The sequence below is a fragment of the Amblyomma americanum genome, chromosome 8 (genome assembly GCF_052857255.1).
Source record: "Amblyomma americanum isolate KBUSLIRL-KWMA chromosome 8, ASM5285725v1, whole genome shotgun sequence".
Classification (NCBI taxonomy): Eukaryota; Metazoa; Arthropoda; class Arachnida; order Ixodida; family Ixodidae; genus Amblyomma; species Amblyomma americanum.
The window spans coordinates 151,953,816-151,972,391 of NC_135504.1; the positions used below are offsets into that span (position 1 = coordinate 151,953,816).

An 18,576-nucleotide genomic window follows, 5' to 3' on the forward strand; every position below is an offset into this window, starting at 1 on the left:
CTTTTAAAATATGACCCGCATGTAGCTATCAGAACTGAAGCCTGGCTGCATGATGATATTAGCGATGAATCATTATTACCCCTCTCTTATCAAAATTTTCGACGTGACCGCCTAGCCCGTGGGGCTGGAGTTAATATAATTTTGAAGAATACATTTGCTCCAAGCGTACAGCCGCAAATTGAAGGTCATGAAAGCCTGTTCTTGAGCGTCGAATGTTGGGGCCATGGCATTGCGGTGTGTGCGGTTTATCGTCCAACTACGGCCTCTCCTCAGCTCCTTGCATCGCTGTACGATTACATGTCTGGACTTCAACGCCGGAAGGTCATTTTGGCGGGTTATTTTAATCTTCGATCCATAAACTGGAATAAGCAACTAGAGCTCCACTTACTTGACAGCCCACTAATTGATGTTATGATCACATGCGGCCTACAGCAGGTTGTACTTGAGAACACCCGTGTGACTGAAGAAAATGGCTTGACTTTGGACGCGGTGTTTGTCAGCAATGGCTTTCTGAATTTGAGGTATGTACAGAAGATGGCGTATTCGACTGCAAGCTTGTTTTCCTCTCGTGTCGGCTTGCTGACTGTCTAAAAAAAAAAAACGCAGATTAGAACTGTAAAATATTTTTCCCATGCTGCTTACTATTCAATTATTGACGAGCTTTGGAAATTGGCTGACAATGTGCCGCACTGACCCAATGAAATTGTGGCTAATGTTTAAGAGCACTGTTAACTATTGCATGGAGCCGCCGCCGTGGCTCAGTGGTTCTGGCGCTCGGCTGCTGATCTGAAGGATGCGGGTTTGATCCCGACCACGGCGGTCCAATTTCGAAGGAGGCGGAATTCCAGAGGCCCCTGTACTGTACGATGTCAGTGACGTTAATGAACACCAGGTGGTCGAAATTTCCTGAGCCCATCACTATGGCGTCTCTCATAGCCTGAGTCGCTTCGCAAGGTTAAACCCCCATAAACCAAACCAAATATTGCATGAAAGAACTTATTCCGGACCGAAAAATAAAACCAAAGGGAAGAAATCCATAGACAAATCGAAAATTTATACACCTAAAACGCAGGGTGAAGCTTGCGACCAAGCAAAAAAATTAGACATATTGATGACATTCAAGAACTCCAAAACAAGCTCTAGAGTTATTATTTGCCCGAAATACGAATTTCTCGTCAACGTTACCAAATTTCATGAACACTAGTCTAGATAGATTTTGGCGTTACCATGATAGTAAAAGCGCGGACATAGGAAAAGTTTTGAAAAATGGCGAGTTCACTACAGATACCCAAAAATTGCTGATGTTATGAAAAATTACTGTCATTCCGTGTACTGCCACAGGGATGGGGCAGCCAACATGTCATTACCATCAATTCCTGAGACAGACTTTATAACGTTTGAAGGTGTTTTGACACTGGTGCTAAATCTGCTGGTTGCCTTGATAATATTCCAAATTCCTTCCTTCGCCGTTATGCCAAACCTGTGTGCCATATATGAGTGGCTATTTTCGCTTGTCATTATGTACTGCAGTTGTACCGGATGACTGGCGTGTTGCTCGTGTTATAGCCGTTCACAAAAAAGGTGATCGTCTCCTGATGGAAGACTGCCGGCCTATTTATTTAACCTCTGCGTGCTGTAAATTATTTAAACACATCGTTGCACGTTTTTCACCAATTTCATTGAAAGCAATAACTTGTCTCCCAGCACGGATTTCGAAAGGGTTTATCAACGTGCACTCAACTTGTAACGAATGTCCATGATGTCACTAAAATTCTTGATTCATCTGGCCAGGCAATCTCATTCTTCTCGACTTTATTACGGCCTTGGATCGTGTCCCTCATAGCAAGCTTTTGACTAAACTTGAATGTCTTGGGGTTCCTCCATTCATTAAAAATTGCATAAACGCGTACCTTTCAAATCACACTAATTTGTCGACATAAGAGGGTTTTCTTCCAATACGTTACCAGTTTCAACGGGTGTTCCCCATGGAAGTGCTTTAGGGCCAATTCTTCCCTTAATATACGTTAATGACATAACTGCTGAAATTCATCCTGATGTGAACATACGCCTGTTTGCAGATTAATGCCTTCTTTATAGGCATATAATATGCGAAAAGTTTCAAAAAACCTAGTGACAGTTTGACAAAAATTAATAAATGGTATGCAAAGTCGGGTATGACGTTTAACTCCGAAACAACAATGATGATTCGTGTCACAAAGAAAAAACGTCCCTGTGTCTTTTCATACCAAGTGAATGGCAACCCTGTAAAAGAAGTTAACAAATATATATGCTTGGAAATTGCACTCACTAACACCTTTCGTGGTCTACACATATTAAAAACAGTCGCGCAACTGTTACACGCAAACTTGGCTTTCTTCAACATAAGTTAAAACAGGCACATTCAGAATTAAAACTCCAAGCCTATAAAGCATTTATTCTACCAAAACTTGAGCACGCTTCAGTGGTATGGAAACCCTTCTGCATAAAAGACAAGAAAATGCTTGGAATGATTAAAAGACGCGCAGTTCGTTTTATATTCAACAAATATGGGGCAGCGCGTTCTATATCAAGGGTCCTCTTATACAATGACACCTAAAATCTTGAAATGAGGAAAATTGCGCAGCTTAAGCTCTTATTTGCCATTTACACAAAGCGCGAAAATCTTACTCCAAACTCTTATCTTATGCCGTTTCCATCCCGTCCACAATTTGCTCCCAATAACACGAGAACAAATTTGTTCAAATTATTGATTATTTCCACGAACAATAACCAAATGCAATGATCTGCCTCCAACAATTCTTTCTTCAGAAAAATTTGAATGTGTGTTAACCACTGTCTTTCAATCTTTATAAAGGCTTGAGATTTCTTTGTGATATAATTGTGATTTTTTTTGCGCAAGCACCGTTCAGTATTCAAATTTTTACTGTGTTTCTCGTTCTTTTTCGTAAGCGTTTGTCGTGAATTTATAATCTTAGCATTATTTTGTTCTGTTGATCTGTTTTTGAGCTCTTGATAAGCCGTTCTGCATGACATTATTTAGTGCCTGGTTCTCTTCAACCAAGGTCACGTTACAGGTATGCTTCTGAAAGCACTGCTATGTTAAAATTTGCATCTGTATGCTCCCATCTGCTTGGTCTTCCGAGACTGCTTTATCTCGCAAATAAATAAATAAAATAAAAAGTTTGCAGCGCATTCGCGCCTCCAGATGTCTATAAGAATTAAGCGACTTAACGGTAGCGCCATCCCCGCGGGCTCAGCCTTATCAAGGCAGCGGTCTGTGCATTCCGAAATACCCCTCGCTCGAGGCAAGCGGGGCAATGAGAAGGTCGCGTCAGCTGCGGCGCTTGAAGGCCTGCATATGTGCGTTGCAATTTTGAGCGAGGTAAATACTGCGGTAATTTAGGTAAAGAGGCCTTTTGACGAGCGAGTGGCTGCGAAAATGCTGGGAAACTTTATCATGTTCAGCATTTTTTAGCAAGCTTCACACCAAAAATTTTAAGCTTGGCTCCTTGGAGCGAGCGATGCACACTCCGAGGCTTTATAGCCTATTCAATACAAATTTCACGGCTGCTTGAAACAAACAAAAATTATTTTCTAGTTTTTATCGTAATTTTTACTGCCTACCGCACAAGTGAGCCTGGCCAAGAGTTTGGCTTAAAATTTTTGGGTGATTGCTGGTGCCAAGACAAGGCTTCATTAAGTGGCGGAAAGATAATATTCTCCTGATGACTCATCTATGCGAATGAAAAAAAAATGAAGATTGGTTTGTGAGGAAAGGAAATGGCGCAGTAATTCTCTCACATCTCTGCGGACATCCGAAACGCGCCGTTAGAGAAAGGGAGTGAAAGAAGAAAGACAAAGAGGCGCTGTAGTGGAGGACTCCGGCATAATTTCGACCACCTGGGGATCTTTAATGTGCACTCATATCACACAGCACACGGGCGCCTTTTGAGATTTGTCTCCAAGTGAAACGCGGCCGCCGCGGTTGGGTTGGACCCCGGGTATTTCGGCTCAGTAGACGAGCGCCTTAACCACTGAGCCTCCGCGGCGGATGATTAAACCGTGGAATGCATTTAAGGATTGCTTCAGATGCCTCAGCTGAATCAATATTCAGCACTGCAAAGCGCGATCAAAAATGATGTAGTCATCCCTTGAATGAGGGAGCCGCACGCAAACGATATTTGGTATCTTTAAACTACGCAGTTAAAGAATCTGACGTTATCTTGAAAACCTCATTCACTGCAGTATATCACAACAACTTCGCCTGCGACAAGTCAAAGCTCGTTATAAACGGCAGCTTTTCTGTGACTCGCTCCTCAGGTGGCACTCGATCTCGGAATCGCGGTAGAGTTGCGCGCCACTGCGACAGAGGAACGAAGGTCTTAATCACTCTAAAGATTAACATCCCCTATCATACCTACAGAGATGATGGTACAGCGCCGTTAAAGCAGCCATGCTAAAGCTCTGGAGCACAAGGGAGTGAGACTGCCGAACACTCGGCGCGAAAATCAGCGTTTTCTATTTTGCACAAGGTCTGGAGCACGCGTATTTACTTGAAAAACAAAAAAATAATAATTAACGTCGACGATGCAAGCGCTTTTCGCGGAAACCCACGAAGAGATTCAGAAATTAAAGTGGCTATAATAGACGCAATCCGCACGCCAACAGACGCGAATCGAACACACAGAGCAATGTCATTAAATGGAAAGATTAGCGTGTGAAACGACGCACAATGATCAGCGAATTAAGGGTTATTATCACCTTCCTGATGATCTCGCAAGAAGTTTTAAGTATGCACACTAGTTTAAGTACTACGAAATGCACAGGACCTCACCGAGGACGGTGCGCTTTGTCGGAACAAAGTCCTTAAGGGCGACGTTGTGGGACCGTTTTTCTTATTAAAAATCCAGGCGCTAACAGACAACGACACAGAGGCGACACACCGTTTGCTAGCGCTTGGATTTTTTATAACGAACGTATACGAAGTAGCTCAGTTTTCTGTCCTGTTGCAAGTTTTTTCTTCGGCTGATGTCATTTTTTCTTCGAGCAATCGCGAACAGAACGACGCCATTTTCCCTCCGGCTTGTGCACTGAAATGCACGGCAACCGTACGTATCGCGACGCAACAAGTTGAGTTCGAATACTCAGCGCGTAACTCAACGGAGCTGGACCAGCAGCAGAGGCAGATGGCCTGCGCATGGCGACGACGAAAAACGAAAACACAGGGAAACGATCCTTTGCCGCGCGTTGCCTGGGCGGCGGCCGCAGGGGCCAATCATCGTTCAGAACAGCGCCGAGCAGAGTCGGGAGGAGGATGTGCGAGAGTTCGCGGCACGGCGGCAAAATTCACACAAATGCGCTACATTCAATATCAAGGGGCTTCATCTTTTCCTGGTTCTATTTTCTGATGTTTGTCAAGCGGCACTGATATAGTTGTTAAGCCCCAGGATGGACAGGTGTGCATGCCAGAACAGGCTAAGGGCTGAAATTATCTCTTTTTAAGGCGCTAAAACGTGAAGAGCAACAGCTTCTTTCACAAATAAAGTTTCATACATTTGACTGGTCGTAGGCTGCAGCGGTGCTGCGTGTGCATTTGTGCAATTTGAGCCACGTTTGATTTTGAAGGATTATATGCGCATATCAAGAACCGTTGACACTAGGCGCTTTTCGATTCTTCTGCCTAACCTTTCCGCCTATCTGAGTAAGAACTATCCAGTTGCGGAGTCGAAGACAGCAGATGTAGGCACTCGGAAGTATCAATGATGAATGAGCTTGTCGAAGAAATCACGCTGTCAAACAGACGCTAATGCTCAGATGGTGCAGTACAGGCAGAAGAGCAATTACTGGGACCAGTTGGTATTTCATCCTTACGGTATCAGAAAGCGCTAACTATGCACAGGAACAGAAGGAGGGGGCGCGCGCGCACGCACGCACACACACACACACACGCGCACACACGCACGCACACACGCGCGCACACACACACAAGCGCGCGCACGCACGCACACACACACACACACACACACACACACACACACACACACACACACACACACACACACACACACACACACACACACACACACACACACACACACACACACACACACACACACGCACGCACGCACGCACGCACGCACGCACGCGCGCACACACACGCGCGCACACACACACACACACACACACACACACACACACACACACACACACACACACACACACACACACACACACACACACACACACACACACACACACACACACACACACACACACACACACACACACACACACACACACACACACACACACACACACACACACACACACACACACACACACACACACACACACACACACACACACACACACACACACAGGGGGCTGGAGCGAAGCCTTCAATGATGAAGACGAAGTTCGTCTGTGTCGCCGGCCTCCGCACATAAACCCATTGTCCCGTCTTCGATCCTAGTTAACAGGTGCCCTGTCAGTCTGTACCCTATTACTACTGCATTCCCCTCTCCCACCAAAACGCTCCTGTTTCTAGCAATTCACAGCCTGCGTCTTGGCGATTTTCTTGTAGTGGCTATGTGTCATCTTTATTCTACGCCAACCAAATCTGCATAATAATAATAATAATAATAATAATAATAATAATAATAATAATAATAATAATAATAATAATAATATAATAATAATAATAATAATAATAATAATAATAATAATAATAATAATAATATCCAGGCAACTGTACATGACCGCAAACAGCCGGCGTAAGCATTGATGGTCGTGGGCGTGGCTGGGCAGTACAGCATGCCTGCACCAGGACAAAGCCTTGCACAAAAAAGAAAATGTTGAAAACATAAGTGTTCAAAAGGAATGAACAAACACATGCATGTGTGGGATATCATTTCTGCTGAAGGATGAATCCCAACATAAAAATGTAACTACTGTTTATTTTATTAGCGATGGCAGCAGATGATCTTATCCACGGTATACGCTCGTCTCGGTAGCGGAAGGAAAAAAGCCGCTCTTACCAGCCGGGCGGGCTGTTTTTGTAGCTACCGTCGGTGACGCATGCCTCGGGTGACGCAGCGGTGGCGCGGTTTTATCGGCAACGCATTGAAGCGTGTGGCATTATGCCGGCATGTTGCATCCTAACTTTTTGTTTGTGTCGGCGTGAGCTGCGTTTTCAATCGATCTGCATATGGCGCACGCGGAAAACATTTTTCAGGTGTAGGAAGTAAGGACAAAGGTGAAGAAAGTTTGGTGAAAATGCACTGCGAGTTTAAGATATACTACAACAAGCATATTGATATAACAATCATATTGGGTACTTGTTTTAAGCCAACGATATTTCGTACAAACGTTTGCTTTCCGTATCTTGCGCACGTCTTTGTAAGATCTTGTGGCAGGAACAGCGCAGCCCGAGACAAAGAAGGGACAGGCGGGACACGACGCTTCTTTGTCTCGTGCTGCGCTGTTCCTACCACAAGATCGTGCACCAATAGGCCCAACTTTGCACCTTGCTAAAGTCTTTGTAAGAATGCCAAATTACATCTAATACAGCTAGAAGCAGATTATAAAGAACGTTTATACTTTTTCTCGCGCTGCTTCTCTTTGCGGTAGCCACTGAAAAATTACTTAAGTCTGCTTAAGAGCGGAACATTTCCCTTTCCTCGCTTTCCCCCTCCCTTTTTCATTGCCCACGAACATCACGGGACTCTATCCCATCACCTTTGCGGGACTCGAACCCACGACCTTCACGTGACTCGGAACAGACGACCTTTTTGCTATCGCTGTCACCACCATTACTATCATCACCAGTACCACTTCTGTGTATCTAGCGTCGTCCTGTGTCTGTGTTTTCAAGCTGCTTTTTTAAGCACTGGTTTTTAATACGATGGATCACCACCAACCCACCCAATTCTCCATTCTTCTACCACTATCACCCTCTTTGATATCACCAACTATCCCTATCGCTATCATCATCATCATCACCAACTATCACTATCGCTAGTAGAATTGGTGAACGAAGACCCCATTGACGTCACAGGGGACTAACTGCTGGCGACACATTATGCGGACACTTCCGGCGTCAACATAGCCATGTAATGCTTTCGCATTAATAATGTAAGTGCATACATGTGAAGCAACGTTCCCTCGTTTTCGTTATATGCATCCTGAATGCAACCGCCTGTGATACCATCTTACGCAATTCTAAAAGCTCAGGTTTTTTTCGTTCTAGTCTCCCGTCATCTATTAAAGCAAATTATAGTTTTATTGCACAAATCAAGCACAAACACAGGACATACAGCATCAATATATCTTTGCACATATGCAACGTGTTGCTGCAAGGAAAAAAGCAAAGAATAGTTTCGTGTTCTTCCTAGTATTTCATTATTATGTGGTGGTAGTTAATTCGGGCTGCCAAAATACCGTGCGCAAAGCAGCTGCAGCAGCTTTATGCGCGGCAAGACGATCGTGGTGCGCTGTCACGCTGCTGCATGACGGCCCGAAAGCTGACGCGCTTTAAAGTGTGCTCTACTGCAGCGCAGCCGCATCTTTCTACCGCTGGAGGCGCCCGCCGACAGAAGTGGTCGTGCCACTAGAATCATTTTAGTTCATTATACGTGTACCTGACTGAGCCCTTCGGCTAGCATTGTCTTCAACGCGGCAGATGTCGCTCAGAAATGTCGGTCAGAAAACGCTGAAGTCAGCGGCCACGATTCACAGCCGCGCTCGTTGACCGCAGGCAGCAGCAGCAGCTCTGGAAGTGACATGGCGACCCTGTACGCGCCCTCGACGCTGACTGAGACGACCATGGCATCGCCTGCTTCCCGCACTCCTTGACCACCTCAGATCGACGCCTATCCGGGAGCACTGCATGGCATTCGAAGAAGACAGCAGCCACCGTCTCCGCCGTCAGAACAGTTGCAACCAATAGGATTCATGCCCATATGAAACAGATCTTTGCTCGATGAATGCCTGTGTTCTTCAATAAACCGTGGCGCCTTCTAGAAGCAATTTGCTGACCGCCCGAAATATCATCAGCTTGATCAACTCAATGCTGTCCACTTAGTTGAAATAATTCATCCGGTGATTTTGAGCTTGCATTAATTTTATTGCTTCGTACGAAAACTTAACATCCGGGAAAGTAACATTTGCAAGTAGAAATTTGAAGAATTATATTAACAGACGTGGAAATCAATCAAAAGTATTAGACACTGGAATTGTGTACAAAGTTGTGTAATTTGTATGCATTTATGTTTCTACTTACTGATACTGCAATTTGGTTTCTGGTATATGAGGAGGGTGACGAAACAAACATATATGAAGCAAAATCACCCAAAAAACAAAGACCTCGTGAAGCAATTAAAAAGTATAAAATACTTGAAAATGCAAAGGATAGAAAGCGTAGCATTCGTAGCAGCATGGTAGCTTTATGCGTACTGCGGGAGTTGAGGTTCTTTTCTTCTCGCTTGATGTTGCATAGCGAGGTCAGGCCGTCTAGTTGCCGTTACGGCCCGGTCTTCTGACTGGCATTAGCGCGAAGGGTGATGACGATTTTCGTTGGCAAAACAAAAAAACCTTATACATATGAGATGAGCATCGACGATACGTTAACCACAGAATAGAACGAAGGGAGAGCAACAACAGAGTGGAGCCGCAAGAGCTCTCCCGGTCAAAAGCTCCTGGGCTGCGCCAGTTGAGGTTCTTTTCTTCTCGCTTGTTGTTGCGTAGCGAGGTGAGGCCGTCTAGTTGCCGTTACGGGCAGGTCTTCTGATCGGCATTAGCGCGAAGGACGATGACGACGATTATCGTTGGCAAAACAAAGAAACTTTACACATTAGAGTAGCATGGACGATACATTAAATACTGAATAGAACAAAGGGAGAGCAACAACAGAGTGGAGCCCCCAGAGCTCTCCCGGTCAAAAGCTCCTGGGCTGCGCCAGTTGATGTTCTTTTCTTCTCGCTTGCTTTTGAGTAGCGAGGTCAGGCCGTCTAATTGTCTTACGGCCCGGTATTCTGATTGGCATTAGCGCGAAGGATGATGACGACGATTTTCGTTGGCAAAACAAAGAAAATTTATACATATGAGATTAGCGTGGACGATAGATTAAAGACAGAACAGAACAAAGGGAGAGCAACAACAGAGTAGAGACGCCAGAGCTCTCACTATCAAAAGCTCCTGGGCTGCGCCAGTTGAGGTTCTTTTCTTCTCGCTTGCTGTTGCGTAGCGAGGTGAGGCCGTCTAGTTGCCGTTACGGGCAGGTCTTCTGATTGGCATTAGCGCGAAGGACGATGACGACGATTATCGTTGGCAAAACAAAGAAACTTTACACATTAGAGTAGCATGGACGATACATTAAATACTGAATAGAACAAAGGGAGAGCAACAGCAGAGTGGAGCCCCCAGAGCTCTCCCGGTCAAAAGCTCCTGGGCTGCGCCAGTTGATGTTCTTTTCTTCTCGCTTGCTTTTGAGTAGCGAGGTCAGGCCGTCTAATTGTCTTACGGCCCGGTATTCTGATTGGCATTAGCGCGAAGGATGATGACGACGATTTTCGTTGGCAAAACAAAGAAAATTTATACATATGAGATTAGCGTGGACGATAGATTAAAGACAGAACAGAACAAAGGGAGAGCAACAACAGAGTAGAGACGCCAGAGCTCTCACTATCAAAAGCTCCTGGGCTGCGCCAGTTGAGGTTCTTTTCTCCTCGCTTTCTGTTGCGTAGCGAGGCCACGCCGTCTAGTTGCCGTTACGGCCCGGTCTTCTGATTGGCATTAGCGCGAAGGGTGATGACGATTTTCGTTGGCAAAACAAAGAAACTTTATACATATTGCCACACTACCAATGAATCCAGTGGCGCCATACTGCGGCCGAACTGTTTTAGATAGGATCGTGCCTTGCGTACTCTAGGGGATAGAGGTTTTTATCTTCTTCCTCTCTCGAGCTCCGCGTTGTATTGCACGTCCAGCATGTTTAATTAAACCTGGTTTGCGTGCTTCGACGGTTTGTCAGTGACACATTTGGTGGAGCCGCTGAGTAACGGTCCAAGTACGCAGACCTCGAGGACACTCTTGACGTCAGTTCGCAACGCGTGGCTACAACACCAATCCACAAGGCGAGCCGCCGCCTGCGAGGCCTACAACCAGAGTTCGGCCAACTCGCAAGATAAGCAAGTGCCATGACGTCCACCACGGCTAGCCAGACAAGTCAGCTTTCCGAGAATGCCCCGCCGTTCTTCCTTCACACACATCGGTCGCCCCCATCATTCCACGGTGAGAGGTTTGAGGACGTCGAAGACTGGTTCGCCAGCTTTGACCGTGTGGCGAGCTTCAACGAGTGGTACGGCGAACGCAAATTGCGGAACGTGTACTCCGCACTACAGGACTCGGCCAAGACGTGGTATGAGAACCACGAAGCTTCCTTCACTAACTGGGAGATATTTCGCCGAGAGCTCTTAGCCATGTTCAACACCAGAGAACGAAAGGAGAAGACTGAAATCACCTTGCAATCGAGGTCGCTGCAGCCGAACGAGAGCGTCGCCATGTTCATCGAGGACATGACGCGGCTCTTCAGTCGCGCCGACCCTGCTAAGCCCGAGGACAAGAAGGTACGCCACTTGATGCGCGGCGTCAAAGAGCAATTGTTTGCCGGACTGGTACGTGACCCGCCAAGAACAGTGGCCGACTTTGCCAAGGAGGCAACAAGCATGGAGCGTTCTCTGCAAGAACGGGGCGCGCACTACGGCCGTCAGGCTAGTGTAGCAGCCTCTCACCACTGTACGCCCTCGTCGCTACCCACTGAGGAGCTTCGAGAGCTTTTGAGGAGCCTGGTGCGCGAAGAACTCGAGAAACTTCGCTTCGAAGCTCCATAAGCCAGCGTCGCTGCCATACCGGACGTGGTCCGAGATGAAGTCCGGCGAGCTGCTCAGTCGCCACCAGCTCCGCAGCCAACGCCCTATGTGATGACATACATTCAAGCACTACAAAGTCGTCCTGGGCCAGTGAGACAAGCCTTTTCCCCCGTCACTCATTGCCTTCATGGCGGTATCCAACTGCAGCTGTACCCGTTGTACCGCAGGAGCCCCTGTCCACCATGAGCAAAGCGCGCGTTTGGCGTACGCCAACCAATAGGCCGCTCTGCTGCCACTGCGGGGAGCCCGGCCACATCCACCGCCACTGCCCCTACCGCAGAATGGGCTTAAGAGGGTTTTCACCTGACGCACCTCGACCACGCTACGGAGAACGGCCGCGGGACACTGAGCATACCTGTCCGATAACGTGCAGCCAACGACCTGGCAGCGACGCCAGTCCCGGTCGCCATCCCCAAGGCGGTTTTCTTCGCCAAGCCGCCCGTATTTTTCTAGCCAGTTCAGAGGCGCGTCCCCATATCGGGAAAACTGATCACGGCGTGTTCCGGGGGTAGGGCCGCCGCTATTGGATCAAGTCAAGAGCCTCCACCCGACGATTCGCGTCTACGATCCGACCGACGACGACCTAACCCGACGACCTCAACGACAACGACGTGCTGCGACCGACTGGTTTCTGCCCAATCCCAGTAATCGCTGATAATCGCGATGTGACCGCACTTGTGGATACCGGCGCTGATTTTTCTGTAATGAGCAGTCGGTTAGCCACGGCCCTCAGAAAAGTTCTGACCCCTTGGTCTGGGCCACAGATCCGCACCGCTGGCGGCCATGTGATTACGTCAATTGGCGTCTGCACGTTACGAATCCAGATCTGCGGTGCTACTTTCCCTGGTTGCCTTGCTGTGCTGCCCGAGTGCTCCAAAGACCTGATGCTTGGTTTGGATTTCCTTCGGAAGTACGGGGCTGTCATCAACCTTCAGGAGCTTGTCGTGTCATTTTCTACTCTACCCCCTGTTGACGGCGATCCCGAGCTACGCGGGACTAAGTTATGCGTCTTAGACGACCACGTATTAATCCCGTCGAGAGCTAGCATGTTTGTTACCGTAGATTGCGACAACATCACTGGAACTCGTGGCATCGATGAAACCAACATGTCGCTGCTCCTTGGTCGGCAAGTCCTTGTTGCTCGCGGAATTGTTGAGCTGAACAATGGCCGAACCGAGCTCTTGGTAACCAATTTTGCCCGCCGGAACAGTTATTGCGTATTTCGAAGAACTCGACGACTTCGCGGGACAGCACGCTTTTTCTGAAGCCTCGGCATCAGTGGAGGCACCGACCACTCTCATAAAAACTGACGTGAACCCGATCCTCCCGTCTAATCAGAAACGCTGCCTCGAAAGCGTTATCCAGACTTTCTGTGACTGCTTCGCCCCGACCTCTAAGGTTAGGCAGACACCGCTCACAAAGCACCGAACTATAGTCGACGCCAACCAGCGGCCGTTATGTCAGCCGCCTTACCGGATCTCTTCAAAGAAGCATGATGCCATTCGCCGGCACATTCAAGAAATGCTCCAGGACGACGTGATACAGCCGTCGACGAGCCCGTGGGTGTCGCCTGTTGTTCTAGTAGCAAAGAAAGATGGAACCCTACGGTTCTGCGTTGCTTACCGACATTTAAACGAAGTCACAAAAAAGATGTTTATCCTCTGCCGCGCATTGATGACTCCCTGGATCGGCTGCGCCACGCCAAGAAATTCTCATCGTTAGATTTACGCAGGGACTATTGGCAAATCGGGGTGGACGAACGCGACCGGTAAAAGACAGCCTTTATTACACCGGACGGTCTGTACGATTTCCGGGTGCTCCCTTTCGGCCTGTGCTCAGCTCCTGCAACCTTCCAGCGGATGGTGGGTACCGTTCTTGCTGATCTGAAATGGCAATCCTGTCTCGTGTACTTGGATGACGTTGTCATCTTTTCTGATACGTTCGAAGAGCACCTGACACGCCTGCGCGCTGTGTTCGAAGCAATTCGATCAGCCGGTCTTTCCCTGAAGCCCCGAAAAATGTCACTTCGCTTTCGAAGAGTTGAATTTTCTGGGCCACATCGTGAGTGCTAAAGGGGTAAGCCCCGACCACGATAAGACAACCGCCGTGGCTGCTTTTCCTGTGCCCACCGATAAGAGAAGCGTGCGCCGCTTTCTGGGTCTCTGCGCCTATTATCGGCGTTTAGTGCAGAACTTCTCCCAGATCGCTGAACCCATTACCCGCCTCACGAGAGATTCCGAACCGTTTTTCTGGGGCCTGGAGCAACAGAAGGCCTTTGAAGACCTCCGAACTCGTCTCCAAAGTACACCCATCCTTGGACACTTCGACGAGTCGGGCGCCACTGAACTGCACACAGACGCCAGCAACATCGGCCTCGGTGAGGTCCTTGTGCAGTGGTAGGATTGTCTCGAACGCGTAATCGCATACGCGAGCCGCACCTTGTTACGATTTGAGGCAACTATTCTACCACCGAAAAAGAATGCCTGGCTGTTGTGTGGGCAGTGACCAAATTCCGCCCGTACTTATATGGCCGCCCTTTAAGGGTCGTCAGCGACCACCACTCGCTCTGTTGGCCGGCGAACGTCAAAGATCCCTCGGGACGGCTTCCACGCTGGAGCCTTCGACTTCATTCATTCATTCATTCATTTTTATTTGTTCTTCACAACATGACGTACACATTGTGAAAGGGGCCAAGAAGAAAAGCCGTTCCTTTACGGCTTGAAAAAAAATCTTGGTCCCCCCTGGCATTGACGGCAACGAAGCAACACAGTCCAGAAACAAATGTACAGAAAAAAAATATACAGAAATATACAGAGACAAACAAAATTATAACTTGGCATTTTTATGAAAGGTATGGCGACAAGCTCATGGAACGGTCGGGAAATAAAGACATGCAATCATAATGAAACAGTGGCTAAATATCTGTACAAGGTGTTTTGTTTATGTTTAGGAGAGCAACAACAGAGTGGAGCCGCCATCGCTCTCGCGGTCAAAAGCTCCTGGGCTGCGCCAGTTGAGGTTCTCTTCTTCTCGCTTGCTGTTGCTTAGCGAGGCAAGGCCGTCTAGTTGTCGTTATGGCCCGGTCTTCTGATTGGCACTAGCGCGAAGGATGATGAGGACGATTTTTGTTGGCAAAACAAAGAAACTTTACACTGATTAGCATGGGCGGTACATTAATGACTGAATAGAACAAAGGGAGAGCAACAACACAGTAGAGCCGCCAGAGCTCTCCCGGTGAAAAGCTCCTGGGGTGCGCCAATTGAGGTTCTTTCCTTCTCGCTTGCTGTTGCGTAGCGAGGTTAAGCCGTCTAGTTGCCGTTACGGCCCGGTCTTCTGATTGGCATTAGCGTGAAGGATGATGACGATTTTCGTTGGCAAAACAAAGATACTTTATACGTATTAGGTTAGCATGGACGATACATTAAGGACAGAATAGAATAAAGGGAGAGCAACAACAGAGCAGAGCCGCCAGAGCTCTCACCGTTAAAAGCTCCTGGGCTGCGGCAGTTGAGGTTCGTTTCTTCTCGCTTGCTGTTGCGTAGCGAGGTCAGGCCGTCTAGTTGCCGTTGCGGCCCGGTCTTCTGATTGCGCTTAGCGCGAAGGATGATGAGGACGATTTTCGTTGGAAAAACAAAGAAAATTTACACATATTAGATTAGCATGGACGATACATTAAAGACTGAATAGAACAAAGGGAGAGCAATAACAGAGTAGAGCCGCCAGAGCTCTCCCGCTCAAAAGCTCCAGGCGAAAACCTATAGATTCCCGCCAACCACTCCTCTTAACCCCTCAGCTCACTGCTGATTGGGCTGGCCCCCCCGTGACGTAGCAGTCGCCCGTGGCCGGGGATTTAGGCGGGCCCACAGTGCTGCCAGCGAGACCCACGTGACTGAGGTGAGGCACAAAACAAGAAAAGCGCAACACATCAGAACACAGCATCTACCCCTCAGGAAGGCGGACTGCGCTGACGAATCGAGGCAGGAATACACACACACGCACGAGCACACGAACAGAACTGTCATTTGCCCTCTTTTCCTCGAAACGGCTTCAGCCTGCAGAAACCACACCACATGGCCAAAAGAAGAATCATCTCGGTGCCGCCGTTGACTGCAAGTTCGGGCAATGAGCATAGCTGAGGTTTATATCTTTCCGCGCCTCTGGAACTATGGCATGTCGCTTCCGAAGCCACCCGTTGACTTAAAGAAAAAAAAACCTAATGGCCAGCGTTCGGAAAGCGCGCCACTGACACTGACCAGGCACCATCTGTGTTCCCGGCTTCCCGCGCGCCGCCCAGAAGCGGCGCCGTTTTCCCCCACGGTGAATACGCGGAGTCGGCACACACCCACACAAAAGAAAGAAAAGGGAGCGTTTCCCCGGAAAGCGCTGTGGATGAAAGGACCATTTAAGGTTTCCCGAGGCAGGGATCCTCAATCGGGACCGAGACGAGACATGCCGGCGCGCTACAACTCACGCAACGTGCGCCCGGCCAGCTCCTTAGCTCGGGCACTTTGAAGAACCACGTTGCGCATTCAAAAGAGACAAACACAGGAAAAACCAAGAAGACGGAAAGAGCGCAAGGAATTTGTATTGGTTCTTGTGTCGCCCCTGTTCTTAGTAACATATTTATAGCTGCCATTGACCGCTCCCTAAATGACGAGTTTGCTAATCTGGGAGTACTGAAGTGTTTTAAATATGTTGACGATTTTTTCATTGTTTTATCCAAACAAATAACATTGACCCACACTGACTCAGTGAGTAGAATTTTATCTGTCTTTAGACAGTATGGGCGAGGCTTGACCTTTACGCACGAACTTCCTTCTAATGGGTCGTTGCAATTTTTAGATATTAGCCTTATCGTCTGCTTACAACATGCCTGCTGGCACTACGCGCCACGAGCAAAGAAAGAGCTACTGCCGTATGATTCCGCGCACTCGAAGATAGTCAGGTGAGCAATTGCAAGCTCGTGCCTGGAATCTGCTCTTACCATGTCATGCCCGCATGCAATGCATATCAGCTTTAATAACCAAATTGAAAGGCTGCTTTCAGCCGGCTTCCCCTGCGACGTCATAACAGCTGTGGCCGAGAATCTTCTTAGGAAGATAAAAAAAAGAGATCAAGGTAGCGCGAATGAGCCGCTGCCAAAAAAGAAGATCGTGGTGGTGCCATATCTACACAAAGTGGCGCACAATGTAAAAAAAGAGGCCAAGAGGCATGGTGTCCCTGTCGTATTTTCTGCCCCACAGAAACTCGCAGGCTTATGCCAGAGAATCAGTAACCAAGGAGCTAGAGGCACTGGATGCGGCATAAAACATGCTGAAATGTTTGTCAAATGTGCCACGGGCGTGGTTTATGAAATCCCGCTCAAGTGTGGAGGCTCCTACGTGGGACAAACAGGCCGTTGCGTGAATGAACGCGCATGGGAACATGCCCGATCAATTCGAAATAGAGAAAGAGCGAATCTGCCTGCTCATTGCCTTGCTTGCAGTGGATGCGAGCCTCTGCTTAAGAAGATAAAAATTCTATGAAAAAGTAAAAACGAAACAGCGCGTGAGCTTTTGGAGGCCTACTACATAAAAGAAAACGGCGATAAATGTATAAGCCACACTTCGGTCAAATTGTACAAGAATAAGAAGTATTTTCTGCGCACATGTTGATCCGGAGATGACTGGCTGTACCCACCTCCCCCTCTCTCATTCCCCTTGTTCTTTTTGCTGTGATTCTGCATATATAAGGCACCTTCACTCAAACTCAGTTCATAGTTGCGCTCTTTCTGTCTTCTTGGCTTTTTCCTGTGTTTGTCTCTTTTGAATGCGCAACGTGTTCTTCAAAGCAATGCACAAACTAGTCCAACAAGAAGTCCTTCTAAACTACTCGAGCACTCGGAGCGACCGTGTCGACTGTTCCAACAAACAGCTCGCAGGCCGGCGGGAACACAAATTTCGGCCTGCTGTGTGGCGGTCTTGAGCTCAGTGGCTCTACAGCGTGTATATAAACTCCGAGGCAGTTTTGAGGGAGTACTACTAACCTCCTCCATATTCTCGTCAAAGCCACTGCACCACTTGGCGGCTGAAGACAAGAAACTGCGCTCAAACACCAAATGGAGCAGAGAATGAGCAGACTTTCAACTCACCTTAACTGGAGTGCACTTAATCGCAAGCAATATTAGCATGCACAAATTTTTGATTCAGCAATGCACAGCCCACGAGAAGAAAACTCAGGCTACATAGATAATCATTAAATCACTGTAAAATGTCGGAAAAAGGTCACGCTTACATAAATGTCATTGCTAAATCTTTATGTCCGAGCCGCTTAAATAACTTCCCTTTCTAGTTCCTCTTAGGCAAGAGATTCATTTCGAGAAGTGACAGACGTTGTCCCTGAGGCTATGCACGGCCGGAGCGGCACCCCGACTAGGATTCAGAGATCGCGTGCTTTCGCGCAACTTCGCGCCTGGCCGAGGCAAATGTTCCTGCAACTGGAAAAAGTTTTTGAGGAAATGAAAGCTCGGTGTAACTGTCACTCACCGAGAGCATCATGAGGGAAGTAATGAGAAGGCGGTAAAAGAAGAAACAGGCGCCATAATGAAGGGCCGTACCGGAATAATTTTCCCCACCTGGAGATATTTAACGTGCACTGACATTGTACAGCC

The 18,576-nt window shown here is 47.8% G+C and overlaps 1 protein-coding gene across 2 annotated transcripts in view; it reads left to right on the forward strand.

Moving 5' to 3' along the window:
- The window catches only part of LOC144100731 (uncharacterized), a 308,214-nt gene extending 299,229 nt beyond the window's left edge, over positions 1-8,985 (forward strand). For both annotated transcript variants that reach the window (XM_077633568.1, XM_077633569.1), the window contains one exon: positions 8,756-8,985. In XM_077633568.1, coding sequence (XP_077489694.1) covers positions 8,756-8,853 — 98 coding nt within the window. In that variant the 3' untranslated portion in view covers positions 8,854-8,985. The remainder of the gene's footprint in view (positions 1-8,755) is intronic.
- Positions 8,986-18,576: the final 9,591 nt, after the last annotated feature.